This window comes from Mytilus trossulus, chromosome 10 (assembly GCF_036588685.1).
Source record: "Mytilus trossulus isolate FHL-02 chromosome 10, PNRI_Mtr1.1.1.hap1, whole genome shotgun sequence".
NCBI lineage: Eukaryota > Metazoa > Mollusca > Bivalvia > Mytilida > Mytilidae > Mytilus > Mytilus trossulus.
The window spans coordinates 4995264-5019080 of record NC_086382.1 but is presented as its reverse complement, the minus strand read 5'-3'; the positions used below and the strand labels follow the sequence as shown (position 1 = coordinate 5019080).

The 23817-nt window shown below is 30.5% G+C and overlaps 1 protein-coding gene across 5 annotated transcripts; it reads left to right on the top strand.

Annotated features, from left to right (window-relative positions):
- The first annotated feature begins 2785 nt into the window (after positions 1–2785).
- On the top strand, positions 2786–22562 carry LOC134686749 (alpha-taxilin-like). 5 transcript variants are annotated; one of them, XM_063546475.1, is made up of 14 exons: positions 6883–7005; positions 8764–9310; positions 10244–10570; positions 12043–12182; positions 13233–13343; positions 13881–13946; positions 14413–14462; positions 16091–16169; positions 17046–17165; positions 17780–17833; positions 18347–18439; positions 19256–19351; positions 20539–20659; positions 21488–22562. In XM_063546475.1, the coding sequence occupies exons 1-14, from the start codon at positions 6925–6927 to the stop codon at positions 21832–21834; spliced, it is 2232 nt and encodes a 743-aa protein (XP_063402545.1). In that variant the 5' UTR covers positions 6883–6924; the 3' UTR covers positions 21835–22562. The 5 variants fall into 5 exon arrangements, with proteins under 5 accessions (XP_063402548.1, XP_063402547.1, XP_063402545.1 ...); XM_063546478.1 differs by lacking the exons at positions 6883–7005; positions 16091–16169 and adding an exon at positions 2786–2842 and having other exon boundaries at positions 14413–14541; XM_063546477.1 differs by lacking the exons at positions 6883–7005; positions 16091–16169 and adding an exon at positions 3472–3619 and having other exon boundaries at positions 14413–14541.
- Positions 22563–23817: the final 1255 nt, after the last annotated feature.

Here is a 23817-nt window from a genome sequence, read left to right as displayed (position 1 = left end):
ACTGCATAATATTTACAGCCATTAAATTAAAGTCTACATTTTCTGGTTCTATCAACACACCATCAGGACATCTTGATTGCTTATCTTTCAAAAAGTAGAAGTATTTTTATGACAACAAAATTTGAAAGAATATGTAGTGAAATTCTCTTATTCATAACACTATTTTTGACCATTTTTTTTTATGGATATTTGCACTTCAAGTGTTGAATAATGGAAAGAGCTCTGATTTTTCAAGAAATAAGAACGGTTTGATTTAGGAGTCGATATAAAATGTTTATGTCTCAACACAGCATGTTCAGAATTCCCTCTTAACCCTTTCGCCGATGAGTGCCAGTTTACCGGGATTCACGCTTCAGACAGCTGACGATGAGTCCTGTTTTACCGTGATCGGAATACCTCTTTTTATATTTCCCGCTCAAAACAGTGCAAACAAGAGTTATCTTTCTTTGATGAAAACCCAGTTGAAAGTGTAAACTGTTAAACATGGCGATTCTGTTTGTTAAAAACCGTGTCAAAATTAGAGGAATTTTATGGAATTTACGAGAATTTGAAATGAGGGAGCATTTTTTTTGAAAAAATATGGAAGAATTGAAGCCTAACTACAAATGTAGTATACTTTTTTGACAAAATGTTGTTTTATGTACAAAACACTTGGAATGAACATCCTTCAATGTGAGGTATTTGTACATGTACAGCCTCTTAAAAGTTAAAAAAAAATTTTGGTTTTGGGTTAAAAAATTATGATATGGGATCAAAAAGCAGAATTTTGAGGATTTCACCTAGATAATGCCAAAAATTTGAAATTTGGAAAATTTTATGAATAAAAAATTATCAAAACAAGAACAAACTGTGAACATGGTGTTAGTGAATCAAAAAAATACACAAATAACTACAAAGTTTTTATTGACATTTATTATGAAGATCTCCAACTTGAGTAATAGTAGCCAGGGAAGCCATCGTCTCAGTTCTAGAGTAGCTTCTGTCTGGGCAGCAATCAGTGAAAGGGTTTATATATTTAGAAACATGTACATATATACAAAAATGTAAATTCCCCTAAAGTAACTAATACTTTTTTCAACTTTTTGTATGTTGGGCAAAATATGTACGCTGTAGTAGATTATATATAAGGAACAGCTATTAAGTTAAGGAATATTAATTACAAGGTTAAATAGTATTTTCATGTACATTGTATTACTGCCATACTCAAAATACTGTTATTTTGCTCCATACTTTTGGATGACAATTTTATGACTTATACATTATGTATTTTGTGGTGTATGCATGTTTCATCAGTGTTACACTATTAATTCATTGTCATGTTTTTTGGTTTTAATGTTAATTTTGAGCTAAAATACAAACTTTAAAAAAATGATAAAATTTGTTTTTTTGTGAGGGATGGGTTTCCCTTAGATGTTTGACTCAAGAAGTTCAGATGCCTCAAACTTCCAAAGAAAGTGAAAACCTGTCATTTGCCTGTGGCCTTGTACCTACTGATGATTTTTTTTTTATTGAATACACCTAGGAAACGACTACTTCAGTTTGTAGGTGCAGCTAAGTTCAGAAGTTGGTAAAAATTCAGAAAAAAATCATGGAAATTTCTGATTGTTGGTCAAAATGACCTTCTTTAAACTGCTTTACATGAACTCTGATCAGTTTCACTTCAACCTTAGAATTGTTGTGATTAATGTGTTCACTGGGGTCCACACGCTCTACATGCAGACTACAGATGAAATTTTGTATGCTTTTTCCACCTGATTATTTCCTTACTGAAGAATATTTTTCCCAAAATGAGCTATAATATATTAACAGGGATTTGAATAAAAATTCCATTACAGGACAACCTCTTTCATGGTAAAATTTAACTGTAAAAAAAGCAAAAATAAGGTTTACAAACATTCGATGTAACAGTCCATTTCTATGTGAAAAGTTGCTATGACATTTATGCATTTGTACACTGACTTGATTTACATGTAAAAATACAACTTAATCCTTTTCCACATTTTACAATTGATAAAATGTCCCTAAAATTTTACCACATGATGTGAAACTGAAAAGTTTTGCACACAGCTATTGTTCTTCCTCTAATTATACTAATCGATATATCTTTGATCAAGCCACACTTAAACATTTTGGTTTGCCCAAACCATACCCAAAGGTTGAGACAGTGGGAAGGTAGGTAGGCATTTTCTTTTTTTTTTTTCAAAAAAGAAATTGAAGTATCAGATGTTTATTAGTCTTCATGCGTATTTGATTAAAAAAAAACTTCTTCAAATCAGGACAATAAAAGAATTTGAGAAGGCAGCTTTTTTCTGGGTAGGTAGCGTTTGGGCAAACAAACCTATTATTTATTATGGCCTCATTTCAAAATTTTAACATTTGTTTAAGGGATTTTGTATGTGAAAGTGGTGTAAAAGTTCAGGTGATTTCTACAAAATGTATTTCAACTGAAAAGAGCATGAATTTATATACATGTAAACGTACATGTACATGATGTATGTACATGTACATGTATAGGAAGAAGGAAAACTTCTTAAAAGGAGGGGGCTCATAGTTTGAAAATACAGCCAGATACATTAATAAATATTTATCACTTATGCATGTATGTACACCAATGATGTCAATCATCACAGTTCAATATATCTCTAGTGAAAAATCATTAAAAATGCAATAGTCCCAATACCCCTCCCTCTGACCCTCGTGTAATTAATGAAGAGCATCTGACAGTAATTAGAGGCATGTGAGAGTCTAGTCTGGTGATTGACATATCTACAGTGTATCTCTATATCTTGTCAGAGATGGTATGGGTGGTGTTGTTGGTGTTCTACTAGCAAATTGTGGTGAAGTAAGATTTCATACATTTTTTCCTCATTTCCCCAGTGTAAATTTGTTTCTGTGTTCCACGCATTCAGTCAACTATATTACCAGTAAAAAGTGAAAATAAATTTATGTACATTTGTATTTATTACCCTCCTCCCACCCAGGAGTGATTTCTTTTTTACTGAACCATTTTGTATTAAATTATAAATTGTACATGGTCTCTAAACTTATTACCATAGTCAAAATTTGGACTATATATTATTTTTGGCAATGATCAGTTTTGATAATTACATGGATGTTGAAAATATATATAAAAATGTACTTGAACATGTTGAAAGTCAATATGCCCCAAATGATTGATCTGCCCTCTGTTCATGCTGTTTTTAAAAGAGGCCTCAAGCTCATGGATTTATTTTGGGATAAAAAACATAAATCATTTCAAGATGTTTCTAAAAGAAGTAGAATTTGAATATGAATTACATAACTTCAGCAGGTAGACTTCAGCATGAGACAGCTGCTGTAACTATACACATGCAGTCTTTGCCAACAGTTCCAAGATGTTAATTTCATAAACAAAGAAATACATCATGTACATAATAAATGTTATTTGTCAGATATCATTTAGATAGATGCCAGTGGGTTTTCTATTGCTCTCTGGCTGGCCTTCTTGGATAAGATGTAAAAAAAGAAGTAATAGTCAGTGGCCAGTTCTAATTAATTGGTCAGAGTTTTGTTTTTTCGGAATGAAATGGGGAATTCTATAACTAGTAACCATGACGGAGATACAAAACATCCCACCAAAGTATGTACTTCTTATTCTTGATACATATATACATTGTATGTCTGTAAACATTATGTTTTTTTAGATGTTGTTATTTTGTTTTAGTTCTATTTGAACATGTAAATGTAGCATGGCTGAGAATTAATTTTTGAAACAGCATCTCCGCTAGAAATTTCATTAAGGTTTCAATAACTCTTGCTTAATTGAGTACAAATTTATGGTGTTGATAGAATATATAGTATAATGTTTCAATCACTCTTGGCTGTAATTGATCAAACGAAATTCATGCTGTCCTGGTCCAATTATCCAAAGATTGAAACATCAATTGCAACCAATCAAGAGATGTCAAATTAAAAATTTGCATTAAAATACTTTTGAGAGACCATATAATTCTAATTAGATGATTTTTTTTATATATATTTAATAGATAACACTAAGGCAAGATGAATTTATCATTTAATTGAGAAAAGTCAAAAATGTACCAACCATAATTATTGAATGCACATGTACATGATGTATGTAGAACCATGGAAGTATTATACAAGTTTTTTTTTTAACTTATACCAGTTGACAACTGGTATTAGTTAAAAAGGTACTACATTTTTGTAATTATTTAAAAAAAAAAAAGAAGTATATTTACATACAAAATAAAAAAATTCTAGGCACGTCACACAAAATTTAAAATATATATATATATATATTTTGATTCTATTATTAAAACCATATAGTTTTATTTTATGTATTTATAATTAAGGACTTTCTTTTTGGAATTGAAACTTAAAGGTCCTAGAACACAAGTCTTCACATTTTTTATTTCTGATCCCTAGGGCCTAAGGATACAATGTATTGATCATGTAATCTTATCAAAGATCTCAATGTGGAACTATCATTTTCAAATTAGCATCAATCAGATAGGAATGATTAGAGGTGTACCATTTCTTACCAGATGTATATTTCCCCAGCTGTGATGATCTTGTTGATAATTATAGAAACTTATCACCATGATCATCCTCAATATTGGGGCTGTCTGCACCTATAATTACTATCTAACATTGAGGAAGCAGTCAAGGGGGTCTATTTCAATGTGCATTGTAGGTTTATAAAACAGAACTGGGATTGAATCAGCTGAACACTTTTGGCTTTGATATGTACATGTAGCTATATAGCTAGTTCAGTTGAAAATTAACATTATCTCTACCTCAGTTCATGTTTAATTTATTATGATTGTTTATTATAACAAAGGTGAACAATCTATGAAATTCACAAAGTACTATTTCAACCTTTTTAAAAAAAATAATAAAAATTGAACTTGGTAAATAGAATTCATGATATTTTATAAGAATCACCAGTTTAAAAATGGGGAATAAATATACAGCTTGATTTACTTTGAGTCTAGAACTTGGATTGTCTTAGTTAGAACTATACATTATACATGTAACTGTACTAAGCAGTGATATTGTTGTCTTTTTTCATAACTACCTCTACCCTTTTTATTGGGAAAATATGTGTCATTTTCATCAAATTGGGAAATTTAAAATAAACCATGAATTTGACTGAAACTTCATTTTACAGACTCACTTTCAAGAGTCAAACCCTGCTTTAAAATAAGACCCCATTTTGTCAGTGATGATACATAAATAGACCCTCAAATGTGCACATATAGTCATTTTAGGCATGACAAATGTTTAGATGAGTGTTTTTCAGTTTGAATTCATTTCTTACCAGATGTATATTTCCCCAGCTGTGATGATCTTGTTGATAATTATAGAAACTTATCACCATGATCATCCTCAATATTGGGGCTGTCTGCACCTATAATTACTATCTAACATTGAGGAAGCAGTCAAGGGGGTCTATTTCAATGTGCATTGTAGGTTTATAAAACAGAACTGGGATTGAATCAGCTGAACACTTTTGGCTTTGATATGTACATGTAGCTATATAGCTAGTTCAGTTGAAAATTAACATTATCTCTACCTCAGTTCATGTTTAATTTATTATGATTGTTTATTATAACAAAGGTGAACAATCTATGAAATTCACAAAGTACTATTTCAACCTTTTTAAAAAAAATAATAAAAATTGAACTTGGTAAATAGAATTCATGATATTTTATAAGAATCACCAGTTTAAAAATGGGGAATAAATATACAGCTTGATTTACTTTGAGTCTAGAACTTGGATTGTCTTAGTTAGAACTATACATTATACATGTAACTGTACTAAGCAGTGATATTGTTGTCTTTTTTCATAACTACCTCTACCCTTTTTATTGGGAAAATATGTGTCATTTTCATCAAATTGGGAAATTTAAAATAAACCATGAATTTGACTGAAACTTCATTTTACAGACTCACTTTCAAGAGTCAAACCCTGCTTTAAAATAAGACCCCATTTTGTCAGTGATGATACATAAATAGACCCTCAAATGTGCACATATAGTCATTTTAGGCATGACAAATGTTTAGATGAGTGTTTTTCAGTTTGAATTCATGCACAATTACTACTGAGACTGCACTGTTTGGGAAAAAAGTTGTCTATTTGGGAATAATTTTAAGCCATTTTTTTTCAAATTGGGATTCTTCTCCAGGGGAAAAAGCCTGTATTCTCCACAAATTAAAGGCAAACAATATCACTGCTAAGGGTAAGTGTTCTATTGTTCAGTGCACTTTCATGGTACATAAAGCACATGTAGTTATTTCCTGTGTTATTTTTGCAGCCAGACAAGTTTCCTCATCTAGTACATGTATAGACATAGTGACTAACTATTACACATTCAAAGAAGACGAAACATTGTACAGTATAGTATACAATGTACATACATGTAGTAAATACAAATGCTCTTGGAGGCCTGGTGTTCAGTGATTATTATTTATTAATCTTTCATATAATTCTATGAGATTTGAACAACAAAGAGTACTATCTTTACTCTAGAGCTACTAAATGTTGAAATACAAATACATGTATACTAAAATCCAAAAGAGCTTATTAAGATATCAGTGTATTTTTATTATCCATACATGATAATTAAATTACCTTATAAATTAAAAAAAAGAAAAAGACCTCTAGTAATGACAAACAAGCAGTGTTGATGATTGTCCCATCCCATGGCATGCATGTGCATAATTTCCTGCATTTAGTAATAGCAATACAATTGTAACAGTACAACCATATGACATTCCATGTTTTTTTATGTAAATGCCTGGGAATACTTAGATGTTATCTTATATGTGTGTGTGGAATCACATGCACCTGTATTACCCCTGGTTCTCCCTTTCTTGAACCCCAAATTGACTAAACAATTGATACCAGGAAGATGACATAGCATGGCATTCTCCTGGTTCCTCTCAACATTTAGAACTCTCTCTTCATGTTTTCTTCGTGGAAAATCAAGAAAAATTAAACAGGTATGTTGAGATTCTAGCCAATTTTCTCTTCTCTTTGATCTTTTTTTTCTAATTTTTTGGGAAATTGAATTTTATTGTAAACATGATAAGAAATTAATTAAGAAATATAATAACAGAAATGTATTTGTAGAAGATTTGGAGTGTAGCCAGGTTGTCATGATGGAATGCTATATTCCTGTGTCTGTTGATGTATATTGCGTGATGTGATATAAGACGTCTTGTATATTTCTGTTGATATACATAGACTTTAATACCTCCAATCCTTTACACAGCTACATCAGAATGTATTCCAATTCTTTACATACTGTGCAGTAAAATGGTTCGAATCAGTTACTAATTAATTGCATGTATTTTTGGAGAAATATAATTTAATTTGCTACCATAATTTCTCAGTGCTATGATGACTAATAGCAAATTTGTTGACTAAAGTTCAGGTGAATGTTTTAAATTTAAAATTATAGATCTATACAGTTTACATGTACAGTTTACATATCCATAGAATCATTTTAGGCAATGGTCAGTAAAGGTCTAAAACTACCTGCTTTTCTTATTTATTGATTCATAAGGGGACCTTGGTTGTTGAATGTGTTGAGTGGTCTAAGTAGTCCTCTAATGTATCACTGACCTGTAAACTCAGGTTGGGAATTAGACTCGCACATTGCAGGTGCCTATACTTTGATCTTAATTGATAAGTATCACTGATTTTCTTGATTGGTGTTCTGTGGGCACTCCAGCTTCCTCTTCCAATTAACGCTGGCCATCAAAATATACATGTATACATGTAGCTGAAGGTGCTGAAAGTCAAAGTGGCATTAAACACCAAAAATCAATCAAGAGATTTTATATTAAGGATGTCTGCTTGTCATGTTTTGGAATTTTTGTCAGATTTTCGGAATCCTCTTGTGTTAACCATTTGAATGCCTTAAATTTTTTTGCCCATGAACCCCCCTTTTTCTTTTTATAAATCTTTTACTTGTATAATTATAAGTCATTTGTAAAAGTCTTATAAAATTTTATTTATTTTTTAATAGTATTTGAGAACTTTAACTGGTCAATGATAAAGCTATGAAAAATCAAGAGAGAACATTTTCCCGCTAAAATTACAAAGGCTAATATCTTGAAAACAAGCACAATGACCCATAATTTTTTTTTGCTTTTTGGATTCCTCAATTTATTCCCTATCAATGTACATAATAGTTTTATGAAAAGTTATTTATTTTGAAACTGAGCAGCGAACATCCTTAAGCTAACATTTTAAGCAATTATAAATTATTAACAAATATTTTTGTAAACAATACATAATTTAAGAATGAGTAGTAAATAAATGTAACAATATTGAAAGATAATCATAATACATGTAGCATGGATGAAAGTTTAGATGTTTTTACACACTTTTTGTTCTAATGATTATGATGATAAGAATCAATTGTTATACAGAATGACAGATTTATTGCAGTAATGGAAAGATGATATCACTCATGACACAACATCCCTACAAATGTACACATGCCTTACATACATATGTACATAATACCTGTAAAAGTGAAGAAAATGTGCTTTTAATGCTGTTCTTCATCTCAACTTTTCAATAAGACTGGTAGCATGGGGAACAGCGCTAGCTTACACCATAAGTTATATATAAAACTAGCTACCAGTATGTATAGTCATGCTACATGTAGCTAGTAGCATAGATCTACATGTAGACAAAATAATGTTGTTTTTGGACTTGAGTCAATAATTCTGCTTTTCTTTTTTCAGCATCCAGACGAAAGAGAAGAGATAAAGCCTGTGCCTGAACCACTAGCTGAACCAGAAGTTGTTCAGATAGCACAACCAGTGAACGAATCTTTTTCAAAGCAGGAAGTAAAATCAGAACTTTCGTCATATTTTGAGCATCAAGTTCAGATTGCGACTGCTTGTGAACAAATTCCCGATCTTGTCTCTATAGACACAGACCAAGCCCCAGATACTTTTTCTGCATCTAATCAATCAGTTGCTTGGTTAGGAGAAGAAGTACTGTCAGAGGATCTTTCAGATTTAGATTGTTTCGTCGAGCCCGTGACTCTTTCCGGTGTGGAAGTTAAATCTGTATTAAAGTATCCACGGAAAGATTCAGTGACTGTTTATCAGCAAGATAGCTTTGATAGTGATAGCAAGTGTAAAGAGGAATCGTTAATTGACGTTGAGGATTTAAAAGAGGTAGAACAAAAACAATCGTTTCCTGTCGGAGAACTTCAAAGTTTTGATTATTATCATCAGCTTATTGCAGAGGATTTACGCATAATTGAAGTCATGGAGAAAGTTGGTAGGTTCATGTATGAATTCCGTCTTGAGTACAAAGAGGCCATATGGTCCAGGATTCATAAAGTATTTATTATGGAAACAATAAATATTTTTCTTGCTATTATAAAAGAAGTATATGTGTAGGATTGCCAATGTGATAACTATCCACCAGAGTTCATATTGAGCAATTATAGGTCAATGAATGGCATTCAACATCATAAACAATGAGAAAACCCCACACTGTATAGTCCGCTGTAAACAAAATGGTAAAGGTCCAAATACATGAAATATGAAAAAAAATGTGAAATAGTTCAAATAAGAAAACTACTACATGTACATGCACATGTACTAACCTAATTTATAACAAAACCATTTACAAAAAACAAAAAGCAGACATGAACCAGCGTCAATCACTGAACAACACCATTATAAATTGTTACATGTAAAAATTGCATGCATGTACATGTATAACCATGATCATGATTATAACTGCATAGTATTCAATCAAAATGTATAACAGAATTGATCATTGTCTCTTTATTTATTGACAGAATACTTCATGTAGATCTAGAACAATTATTAAGTATAATACATGTACTTGAATCATCAATGATCATGATGATCATTTTCCAAGCAGCCACTATATTTTTATGGCAGCTTGATGAAGGTTAATGATCCACTTAACACATTCATTTGAAATTTAAACACTTTGAAGACACTGATTTGACCTTAAAACATGTAATATACAGGTCAAGTTTAATTTTGTGCACATTTACGGTTACGGTTCAAAAGATATACTTAAAAGGGGGATGTATCGGTGATCAATAATCATTGATAATGCAACAATAAATAGACTTTTATCATGAATTTATTTATAGAAACAATGCACTACATGTATCTATATCAATTATTAATTATCGTATATGTATACAAGTCACTTTCTCTCTATTCATAGAAAATTTTGCCACAGAACAATTAAATCAAGAACAAGGTGTGAACTCTGAGATCTCCGGTTTGAGTGAGAGTGCTCTGTCTTCCCTGGTCCAACAGATGACAGCCCCAGACCCTGCTGAGAGAGATGGATCTCCTGACAGTCAGAATGGCTCCATGCATGCCAGTACTGGGTCGGAAGGGTTAGAGGAGGCATTGAGTAGAGATCTGAAAATAAATGGGGAGAAAACCGATCTATCCGAAGATAAAAACAAGAAAAAAGAGGACACTGATTCCAAAAAAATTGACAAAAAAAGTAAAAAGAAGGAGGATAAAACTATAGGTAAAAATGGTAAATGTCATGGAATTAAATTTTTCAGTTTCAAAGACTAACACTTTTACTATCACATATTCTTGTTATTCAATTCTCTTTGATACATACAATTTTTATTATTCAGTGAACCCCGTCTAGAACAAAGATTACACAACCTGGCTTGTATAAAAATGTAAATTAGGAGCCAAAAATATTTCCAAATGTTCAGAGTATTCAACATCATTGATCAATATGTTTTAAGTGAAGGTCAAGGACACCATCTGTCAAAATTTCAGTAGCATAACAAGTAAACGTTAAGATAGATATCAGATTAGATTCCATGTGAGAAGAATGATGCATTTTTCCTCTGTGAAGAAGAGACATCTGTCTGTTTCTTGAATGTAATATTTTGAAGATTCAATTTCAGAAACTTTGGAAATGGATGAAAAAATAAAAAAAAATTGGAAGCAATTTTTGGGGGGTTTGCTACAGTATTTTTTTTATAGTTGAATCTTATATTGATATTTTTAGACCAAGGGGTATCTAGCATGTCTAGGTTCTGATACAGGTGTTAACTGAAAAAAATATTTTTGTAGTTTGTTTTTTAATAACTTAAAAACTTTTATCTTGTTGATTGTATAAAAAAGAAAATTGTTTTATCTTGGTGTCCTTGAACTTCACTGATGATAACAATAGTGCATGTGTACTAGTATATATATCAGGATAGTAAGTTAAACAGATTATAAACCACTTGCCACAGGAAAGGATTGATTGACGTAATATCTAACAGTTTATTACATTACATTTGTGTATTGTTATAATTTAATGATCTGTAAATTACTATCTTCAAAGTTGATTGTTTATTTTTGAACAGAAACAGACTAGCATGTGTTTTTATAAATCCACTTCATATTTCGTTTCAAAACAAATCACTGGTGCATTTTGACTCTGGCACTTCTCCATGGAATGTTTAAGCTTTTTTTTTAGCATTATCAGAATAACAAATTATTGATGTGATTGCACAATCATCTTGAATCTTTCAGCAACACCTGAAAAAAGATTAAAGAAAAGTCGGTTTTGTAATTAATCAACACCCACATAATTCTTGCCCTGCTTGTTGTTTTTAAAGTTTTAAAAATAGAGATCTTGGTTTTTACGCAGTTCTTTCTTCAACCAAAAACGTAACTGGATGTGCAAAATTTGTGGTCGTTGGTATGTGTCTTAATCTCATCAAGCTAAATTAAATATGAAGGTTTTTGAAATTTTCATATCATATTGACAGGTAAAACAGTAACAAGAAATTCTATAAAAAGGACTAGATTCAGAGCTTTGTAAAATTTATGTGTTTTCTATATTCTGAGAGCTAGGTTAGGAATCTGCATATGTTTTTTCTGATGATCACATTCTGTGAGCTAGAGTACAATTGAAATCTAGGATTATTTTTTTCTGTAAATCACATTCTGAGAGCTAGATTACGATTCAAAACTTTGGAAGTTTTATTTTTTCTGTAGATCATATTCTGAGAGCTTTGAACAGCCTACATACGACAGAAGAAAAATTAGCTGCCTTGTGTAAAAAGTATGCTGATCTCCATGAGGAACACAGAACTGTAAATTCTACAGTCAAACAAATGCAGCGTAAACTTAGTGTGGTGAGTAGACATTTGTACATACAGATTAATGTCATTTAAAAAAAATATACATAGAATTCAGAAAATAAGTTTATACAGGGACCAGCTGAAGCCAGCCTCCAGGAGTGGGATTTTCTATCTGAAATGAAGACTCATTGGGTTGTTAACTCTTTCACACATTCCCCATTTCCATTCTCTCTTTTATTGTTTGTTATTCCTAATTATAAACTAATTTTCTGAATGCTATTCATTTATTTTTTCATGAAGTGAATTCCTGGGGTTCTATAATATGCTGAGTCTAACAATGTACTTATATTTTGGATATTGGACCATAAATATTATAATAAGTAAATGTCCAATTTCAAATTTTTCAGTTGTATACATTCATTTTGTGTCACAAACCAAAACTGTGTCAAATATACAATCACAATCCATATTCAGAGCTGATCAGGTCAGGGTTGACCTCTGCAGGAAATCCGGTTTGCTTTCTTTATTTCACTGTTCCAAAAAAATAACCTACCAGTTGAGAACTCTAACATGTCTAAAGTAATTTGCCATGATTAAGGCATTGTCAGAATTGGAAATCTTGGAATCTTCATTTAAAACAGTCACTTTTAATACTTCTGAGGAGTGACTACTTTATACAGGTTTGACTGTACATTTAAATGATAAAAGTGAGAAATTAAGATTAAATATACATAAAAAGTTTGCAATTTGAACCACTGTAGCAAATGCATCAGATATGTAAAATATCTGTCAAATCTATTTCAACACTACTGTGGATTCTTTTGTTGAATACCAATTTTCGTGGGTTCCCTGGTACATGTTAACCACAATTCAAATGTTCAACAAATAACATATTTCATTTAACTTTGTATACATGTACAAAGGTTGGGAAAACCACGAAATTAAATATCCATGAAAATGCAAGTTTTCAGTAAATCCATGAAAATTGGACACCTTTTTGAAAATTGAATGTAAATGAATACACAGTATCTTCATCATTGTTCATAAATCTTAGTAAAAAATAAAAATGTCTTTTTAATATACAATACACATAAATATTTTCAGACAACAAGAGAAAAAGATCAGTTACAAACTGAGCACACAAAAGCAGTAATGGCTAAAAGTAAACTGGAGGGATTGTGTAGAGAGTTACAGAAACACAACCAAGTTATTAGGGTTAGTAGTGTAACAACAAACTTCAGTTTCGAGACGGCTTCCCTCATTGGTATTATTTACCCCAAAAAAAGATTAAATACAAGAATAATTGGTCTAAGAGTCAATGAAAATATTGCAGTTACTTATTTGAATCCTTATTTCAACAAACAATGAAACCATATCTTCCCAGACTAAAATGGCAATCAGTACACCTCCAAAAGATTTTGTGTAAAGATGTAAAAGTTTGAAGAGGAAATTGTATTGTTTTAAATTGTTTCCCCATGGGAATTAGTTATGATTCTGTAGATTTTACTGCCAGAACACTCCTGGCATTTAGCTAAAAGCAAAGTCAGTCAGTCATGAGAGTTACTTTACCTTCCTTCCCCCCCAAAAAATATGTTGGTAAACTAAATAGCGGAACAAAATATAATTTTCAAGCAGGATATTGAAATATTTAAATGTCAACATGTATGTTTTATAAGCCCGTTGTAGAAAACCTGTATTAGATATTGATTGCTGTTTTTGTGCATTATTGTATAATTTTAATTTATTTTTCAGCAAGAAAGTTTACAAAGAGCCAGAGAAGAAGATGAAAAGAGAAAAGAAATATCAGGGAAATTCCAGGTATATATTTGTGAATATGCACTTTAAACAACACTGAGACAGCAACCTAACAATACTAGTTCACCAAAGGTCTTAAAGGATAGACATATGATCACATCAAACCAATTCTAGACTGCAGTCACCAGCTTGGCTATTTATTCAATATAAAATCAGGGGTAAAAAGTCTTAAATTAGTCAATCCTTAGATTAACCATCAAATAAGTTGAATAAATATCTTTTGTCTTATTGAAGTGAACCACAGGAAAATTATATGGTTTTACCATATTAATTGATTGTTTTTTACTCTACATTCATTGTTTAGTCGGAGAAGTCATTTCTTTTCTGCGAATGTTAACATGTCGTTTTTGCTGCAAAATATTTTATAAAGTTTGAAATGCAAATTTATGAATTTTCTCTAAAAATAATTTGAAAGTAAGTTATTTTGATAACCTTTCTATATTGACCAGTTGTACATTGATATTTCTAGACAACTATTGGTGAGATTCAACAACAAATGCAAGATCATCATGAAAGAAACACAAAGCTACGAGAGGAAAATACAGAGTTAGCCAGTAAACTTAAAAAGTTTATAGAACAATATGAAACAAGGGAAAAGGTAAGAATACAAAGTTACGAGAGGAAAATACAGAGTTAGCCAGTAAACTTAAAAAGTTTATAGAACAATATGAAACTAGAGAAAAGGTAAGAATACAAAGTTACGAGAGGAAAATACAGAGTTAGCCAGTAAACTTAAAAAGTTTATAGAACAATATGAAACAAGAGAAAAGGTAAGAATGCAAAGTTACGAGAGGAAAATACAGAGTTAGCCAGTAAACTTAAAAAGTTTATAGAACAATATGAAACTAGAGAAAAGGTAAGAATACAAAGTTACGAGAGGAAAATACAGAGTTAGCCAGTAAACTTAAAAAGTTTATAGAACAATATGAAACTAGAGAAAAGGTAAGAATACAAAGTTACGAGAGGAAAATACAGAGTTAGCCAGTAAACTTAAAAAGTTTATAGAACAATATGAAACTAGAGAAAAGGTAAGAAACACAAAGCTACGAGAAGAAAATACAGAGTTAGCCAGTAAACTTAAAAAGTTTATAGAACAATATGAAACTAGAGAAAAGGTAAGAATACAAAGTTACGAGAGGAAAATACAGAGTTAGCCAGTAAACTTAAAAAGTTTATAGAACAATATGAAACTAGAGAAAAGGTAAGAAATACAAAGTTACGAGAGGAAAATACAGAGTTAGCCAGTAAACTTAAAAAGTTTATAGAACAATATGAAACTAGAGAAAAGGTAAGAAACACAAAGCTACGAGAAGAAAATACAGAGTTAGCCAGTAAACTTAAAAAGTTTATAGAACAATATGAAACTAGAGAAAAGGTAAGAATACAAAGTTACGAGAGGAAAATACAGAGTTAACTTAAAAAGTTTATAGAACAATATGAAACTAGAGAAAAGGTAAGAAATACAAAGTTACGAGAGGAAAATACAGAGTTAGCCAGTAAACTTAAAAAGTTTATAGAACAATATGAAACTAGAGAAAAGGTAAGAATACAAAGTTACGAGAGGAAAATACAGAGTTAGCCAGTAAACTTAAAAAGTTTATAGAACAATATGAAACAAGAGAAAAGGTAAGAATACAAAGTTACGAGAGGATATAGAGTTAGCCAGCAAACTTAAAAAGTTTATAGAACAATATGAAACTAGAGAAAAGGTAAGAAATACAAAGTTACGAGAGGAAAATACAGAGTTAGCCAGTAAACTTAAAAAGTTTATAGAATAATATGAAACTAGAGAAAAGGTAAGAATACAAAGTTACGAGAGGAAAATACAGAGTTAGCCAGTAAACTTAAAAAGTTTATAGAACAATATGAAACAAGAGAAAAGGTAAGAATACAAAGTTATGAGAGGAAAATACAGAGTTAGCCAGTAAACTTAAAAAGTTTATAGAACAATATGAAACAAGAGAAAAGGTAAGAATACAAAGTTACGAGAGGAAAACACAGAGTTAGCCAGTAAACTTAAAAAGTTTATAGAACAATATGAAACAAGAGAAAAGGTAAGAATACAAAGTTACGAGAGGAAAACACAGAGTTAGCCAGTAAACTTAAAAAGTTTATAGAACAATATGAAACAAGAGAAAAGGTAAGAATACAAAGTTACGAGAGGAAAATACAGAGTTAGCCAGCAAACTTAAAAAGTTCATAGAACAATATGAAACAAGAGAAAAGGTAAGAATACAAAGTTACGAGAGGAAAACACAGAGTTAGCCAGTAAACTTAAAAAGTTTATAGAACAATATGAAACAAGAGAAAAGGTAAGAATACAAAGTTACGAGAGGATATAGAGTTAGCCAGCAAACTTAAAAAGTTTATAGAACAATATGAAACTAGAGAAAAGGTAAGAAATACAAAGTTACGAGAGGAAAATACAGAATTAGCCAGTAAACTTAAAAAGTTTATAGAACAATACGAAACTAGAGAAAAGGTAAAAGAGGAAGACATAGATATAAAAAAGAAGATGTGGTATGATTGCCAATAAGACAAATCTCCATAAGAGACCAAATGACATTAAAATTAACACTTATAGGTCACTGTGCACATTCAATAATGAGCAAAGCTCATACCGCATATTCAGCTATAAAAAGCCCTGAAATCAAAAATGTAAAACACTTAAAAAACAAATTTGTAACACAGCAACAAAGAACAACCACTGATCTATAGGATAAGTTAGCAAACTTTAAAAGTTCATAAAACAATATATGAAACTAGAGCAAATGTATTAAAGAATGCAATGCTACAAAATGTAAACACAGAGCTTGCCAGCTAATGTAGTGAATTCAAATATCCTGTTGAAATTATGTATATATAGCATGTATAGTGAGTATAAGTCTACAGAAAAGTTGGTCACTCTGACCTATATTTTACTCTTTATTTATTCATGTTTAACTTCAACATGTTCAAAGTCTATTTCTCACATACAAAAGCCTACATTTGAAACATTTTGAAATACAAGTTATATAAATGTGGTTGATCTGGGATAAGACAACCTATTTAATTGTACATGTTTGATATTCAAAAGAACAATATTTTTATTGTCATTTTCAGCAAGTAGAAAAGGTGATGCAACATAGAGAACTAGAACAAAAGTTAGCTGATGCCAGGTTAGCTCAGTCAAATGCAATACTAAAGGAAGAACAAGAAAGATCAAAAAGAGAAAAAGAAGTGGTAAGGCTGGTCCTGTCATGTTAACTAGGACAAAATTTGTCAAATATCGATATTGATATAATGTTTAAAAAGATATTTATGCAAGTAATTTTCAAAAAAAGAAAGCATTTCAATTGTTGAATGGAAAGTGAAATTCAATCAAATGGAAAAAAAAATCTGTTGAAATTCAGTCGAACAATGTTTTGATATAAAAACGAACAGCTTTGTTGTCAGATTGTTTTAAAAGATAAATGAAAATTATTTTAAATTTAAAATGAAGTTCAAAATGGTAGTTAGAAATGTAAATAGTAAGAAAACAACAAAAAAATAAAGAAATCAGATACTGAAGAAAATTTAGTCTATTGTTTAATATAAGCACAGTTAGTTGCTGAAAACCACAAAGTCATGATTCCATGGAAATTACATTTTTCCTGTATACATGAAATTTTATATATAGTCATGATAATACCAAAAAGAAGTATTGTGGTTTCAGGAAATGCTACATATCAATGATTTTTTTCCAAATTAAAACTATTAGTTTATTCATTTTTGCAAAACCTGTTATGTCCTAATGTTAGTATTGTGAAAAATATGTTGATTCTAATGTTTGCTTTACTTTTTGTTTTCTTTTTTAGCTGTTACTCCAAGCAACAGAAGCACAAAAGAAATCAGTCCTTTTGGAGGCACAGGTATTTTATTTTATCAGAGACAAATATGCTTACAAAATCTGAAAGTATTAATACACATCAGGGGGGACAAATTTGCTGTTAAATGTATGATCAGCATTAATCATGAAAAAAGGTCAACTTTGATTTGTTTACGTAAAATGAAAAACAAACAACATAAAGGTCATAAAAAAGCCAAAAAAGACCAGCCACAAAAGGCTTAAAAGAAGGTTAAAAATTTAGCTGAATAAACAAAACAGGGGGTTGGTTAATGTTATATTCTGGAATTTTGAACTGTTTTAGCCTCATAAGTGGATTCAGTCATGTTTCTAATGCTTAAAATCATATTATGGATGTTCATTCATCAAACAATATTGGATTGGTAATTGCTTCTTATTCTACAAAAATAATAGACTATTGGTACATGTAGATGACTGGCTGTTAAAGTCTTTGTAATTAAATTGTAAGAAATATATATGTTATGATTGAAACAGACCTCATTTGACTTTTATCACCTATGTATCACACTATTTTCAGTTAAACATGTACAAAGAGAGATATGAGGAATTCCAGTCTACCATTAATAAAAGTAACGACATGTTCCAGAAATTTAAAACAGAAATGGATAAGGTCAGTGGAATATGTATAGAATAATGTAGATACATTTATTTTATGGATTCAATTTTTTTGTGGATTGAGGAACAATTGTATTTTCAATAATACTTGATTCCTTGGTTTTGACAATTTTAGTCTCCAGGAAACTTGTACTTTGTTGAAATATGAAAATAAGCGGTTGACCTATTTTACAAAAACTTTGCTCAATAGTTATTTGTTAGCAAAGTTTGAATAGACAAACCAGAAATAGTTTGAATGTTCAAAATGTACATTAAGGGAGGAAGAAGAATGAACTAGACAAAGATTTAAAAAAAAAGAGGAGATAATATAAGTTATTTGGATAATATATTGCTGAAGGTTATAACAAATAGAACAATATTTCAGTCTTCATGCTGACTCAACAGCTCAGACATGTAAATTGCTTTTGGGACTGTAACATTCATCTCCACAGTTCAACATATACCTAACTGAAATTTTCCTAAATTTGAACTCTGGGCCTGTAGATTCTAAAGAGGAAACTGATTTCTGTAAAAATTGTTTCAGATACTCTAATATAAAGGTATAACATGCATCACATGTATAAATGAAATAATACTATATAATACTAAAAAAAAATGCTTCCAACTGCATTTATTTGCACAACTGTTTCAATATTGTGGATATGATTATGATAGAGAAATTGTTAAATACCAAAAAGAAGTCAGTTTTACAACATTGAGAAAAAAAAAGAATAATTCCGTTGATTTCTCTCTTTGGGAGACCAAAAAAAAGATAGACAACTAGATTGTATATAATGTTTCGGTAGAGTTGCTAACCTTAGTTTACTTTCAGATGACAAAGAGAATAAAGAAGTTAGAGAAAGATGGGGCAGCATGGAAAAACAAATGGGAAAATGCTAACAAAGCTTTATTAGATATGGTAGAAGAAGTAAGTATTTACATATAGCATATAACAAACAAAAGATTTAAAAGGATAAACAATAGAATCATCATACATGCCAAAATTTGTACGCCAGACATGAATTTTGACTTCTTAAAACTCATCAGTGATGCTCAAATGAAAAAAAGATAAAAAAAAAAAAAAAAAAAAAGGACAAAACTTGTTGAGCATTGAGGACACAAAATTCCAAAAAGGTTTTACTGAATATGGCTTCGGTAGTCTATTATTGAGATAAACAAAACTTCATGTATATATGTCATTGGTGTGTGCATTGCATGTGCTATATACATATATATTTTCCCATTAAAAAAAGTGTGATAGATAAAAATGCATTTTTTGTTGTTTTTGAAAAAAAATGAAATTATGCAATCTTGTCAACTGTAAAATCTCCTTCAATAGTCGTAGTATACAAAAGAGCAGTTTTCTTTATGCAAATTTCACCTTGACAAAATACAGTTACATTCTATAAAATAGGTTTGATTGGTCAGTATTTCAATAATATCAAAAAAAGTACTATTTATGGGCTGTTATATTTGTGACTGTTTTGAATTAAGGAGATCATGTATGAACACTGACACTAAGTCAAGTAAATAATTTAAGAATAAATACATATACATGTATAATGTAATTTTATTATTCTTTTATTCACAATAAATATGTGGTTTTTAGCTTGATTCTGACCATATATTCCATATATATTTGTATATGCCTCTATTATTGTTGTTGTTACCAATTATGTAAATCAATTGTATCTGATTTTATGCCCTTTATGGGCCCTGTAATTTGGGAAATAAAAACATTCTATTCTATTCTATTCAATTCTATAGTACATACATGTACATGCTATTTAGATAGTCTGATGTATATTGTCTATACATGCAGGTATTTTGTACCTAAATAGACAAACTAATTTTCCAATGAATGAAGAAAAAATTGTGCAGGTACAGCTTATAAAATAGAAATGTCAGTCGGGTAACCTTTAAATACATACTTTCAGTCTAATGCTTTAATTATTGGTTAATGTATTGCCCTAAGGATACCCTTTTCTTTGTATTTTGGATGAACTTGACATATATATATTCTTTAAATGATATTTCAAAAATTGGTATAGTATGTTAAATAATATTAAATTGGTATAGTATGTTAAATAATATTAATTTGTATGTTTGTTTCAGAAACAAGCCTATGATAAAGAGAAACCAATGTTGATGGCCAAGATCAACAAATTAGAATCTCTCTGTAGAGCCATGCAGGCAGAAAGGCTAGGTAGAAAAGTACTGGAGGCATCAGGAATGGGTATGTTGTTGTTTTTAAATGTGGCTAATTTGACTTCAATATTTGGCTCTGTATCAGACCAATATCTCTGGATGATAAAGTATGTTAAAGCTTTGGCTCAACAGACTTATTGATCCTCTACCAACAAAGTCTAAGGGGACTTTAGGTTTTGCACTCCTTCTGTCTGTCTGTACATCAGTCAGTCCAGCAAATTAAGTTATAGATCAAGTTAGAATTGTATTCCAATACAATGAAATGTTAACTGGTAGGGGACTATGTATTGCCATGCAGTACTCACAGAATGCTTGTTTTATTTATTGTAGTAAGATTTATATTTATCACATTAACATGTGTCCCATATTAGAATATTTCTGAATGATTTACACCAACCATCTCCTAAATCAAGCAGAATTCATTTCCTAGTGGAACATGTATTGGAAAATTGAATTATCTCCCTTATATCACTAATTTTATATCTTCTGTACTATATTGAAAATACAAATAAAAATGTAAGATGCAGGAATATGTTTGGTTATTGATTGAATAACTGATCAGGTAAACACAAAAAGATCTATAAGAAAATTATGTGAAATTTAAATTTAAAAAGGAATACAATTTTTAGATAATGTCATCTACTCAAAACTGTTGTTAAAACAAATTTGTCAACACAGTTTTATTACCAATTGTAAAACAATAAGATGGTTTGCACTGCATTATTATTTTTCTCAGAAGGCAGTGAAAATCCATCTTTTGTTTTCCAGATGATATCTCACTTTATTATCTTAAAAACCTTTGAAACTGCTCTATTTTTTATACACTCACTTTTACATTCAGAAACATGTTTTACAGATATGACAAAATTAGAAACAGAAGCTTCTGGGAAGGCTGCCACAGGGGAGGTTAGTGAATCAACATCAACAAAAACACCAGCAGATGGTGCTGCTGATGGTGACACACCCCTTCTAGATGAAGGAACAGTGTGTTCAGAAGAGAACACATCTCCTTCAAACTGTGATGATAAAACACAGGCATGTTCTGCAGACTCTACAACACAGCAAGGAGAAACATGTGATACATCACCTGGTGAAGATCCATCCAATACAAACCAAGATAACAGTAACCAATCAGATGGTGCCACAGGAAATCTGAGCCAATCAAATGATGTTTCTGTCCCTGACAGCAGTGGACAAGCATAGTTTTTAATGTACTGTTCTCCTTGGACTGTTTGTTTGCATATTTTCACTTGGCTTTAATTTTTGTTTTCTTAAATGTAAAAAAAGACATGCTATTCATTTTCAGAGCATATTATGTCAGGGATTTCATTTTCAAGTAGTCAAACAATGTTCAATAGAAGATGAAGAAGACATTTTCTATCGACTTAAACATTAGAAATGATTTTATGGCAATTTGCAATTGTAATCTTGAAATGATTACATAAATTTTTAATCCATTGCTCTTTTATATTTAATATAATTTCTATACAGACACTTTGCTACTTGCATTCATGTAGAGTTAGACTCATTATTGTTCTGTAATTCACCACAGAATATTTTACAGTGAAAATTGTGAAATTGATAACAGTCTGTTTATAATGGCAGGATTAAATTATTTTTTAGTTTGCTTTATTTTGACCATTTCAGAAATGGATGTTTTGATTTATATTAAAAAATAGTTCTGTTGTATTTTTTGGCGTAAGCAAATTTCTTTTTGCTAAATGTTTGCACCAAAATACATGTATTACAATGGCATTATATTTAGCAATCCCAGCCTTTCATTTAGACTCAGTTCATACAGTTGTATGTTCACATTGAACATTTGCCTGTACATTTACTTTTTCAAAACCAGAGAAATATTGTGATGTATTTTGCAACTTGTAAAAGAAAATACAAAAAATGAGCATAAAACAATAAAATTGAATATATTACAGTGGTTTTTTTTATGAGATATTTTAAGTTCTCTCCCTTTGCACATGGAGTGATTGTCCCCTGGTAGGGTTATTTTACTGTTATCCAGGATACTATATGACAGGGATGCAGTACACACAAGTTTATTAGTAATCACTTGATATTTCAAGTGATCGTGGAAGATTCACTCTAAATTATCTTTTTGTAAAGGTTAATATATTTCATAGGTATTTTATGACCAGGTTGAAAATCAGAGTGATTTCACATGTTTATCACAAGGAGTCACCATGTTTGACAATAATTAATTCATTGCCATCCTAAGCCATTTTTAACTTGATTGTTCGTGTATCCCGTTCTTACAGTGTCAAATTGATTTTTTAAAGTTTATCATGATTTCACCAAAATTATTGTTTGTTGGTGTATCCCGTTCTGACAGTGTCAAATTGTTTTTTGTTTTTTTTTATCATGATTTTACCAAAATTAATGTTATGATTGGTGTTCTATATTTCTAAAATTGGAAACACAATAGTGTATCTGTTTAAAGAGTGAAAGAAAAGAAAAAAGCAATACAAAACCATTTATCAGACAAAGAAAGACAGACAAACAACACCATGGCCAGGTAAAGTTGTACAAGCAATCAATTGTCTGAAAAACACCACACACATCACACAGAAAAAGGATGAACGTCATATATGCCACCAAAAATGGAAAAAAGACCAGTTCTCTAGAAGTGTAAGCAGTTAGTGAACCAAGTTTTCTCATCTTTGTATGCCTCGTCGGGGGCATAAAGTTTTACCTTGTCCATCCATATGCATATCCAAAATTTAGTTTCAATTATTCTGACTTTTAGTTTTTTACCTAAACCAATTGCTATAAAACTTCTAAATAATGCTAATTACCAAACACAGATAAGTTCTGGAAAACAGAAGTTGCATAGGTTTGAAAATGTTATAGGATTTATAAGAATATCCTTTAAGTACAGAATACATTATAAAACATGCTTGTATCACGAAAATAGTAATAAACTTTTCAGTAAAACAATCAATTTTCCTGGAAAATATTTTTGACATATATAATCCCCACATGCAAACAGCATTTAATGGCCACAGTTTTAATAAGAAATTAGTTATGACCTAATTTTGTAAATGCATGACTGAAATGAGTATTCATATCTCTGATACTGGTATCCAGAATTTTGAAATGATTTTGCACAAGAAAAACAAAGTATAGTTGGTATCCAGCCCTGACACAAAAAAGACATGCACAAAACCACAA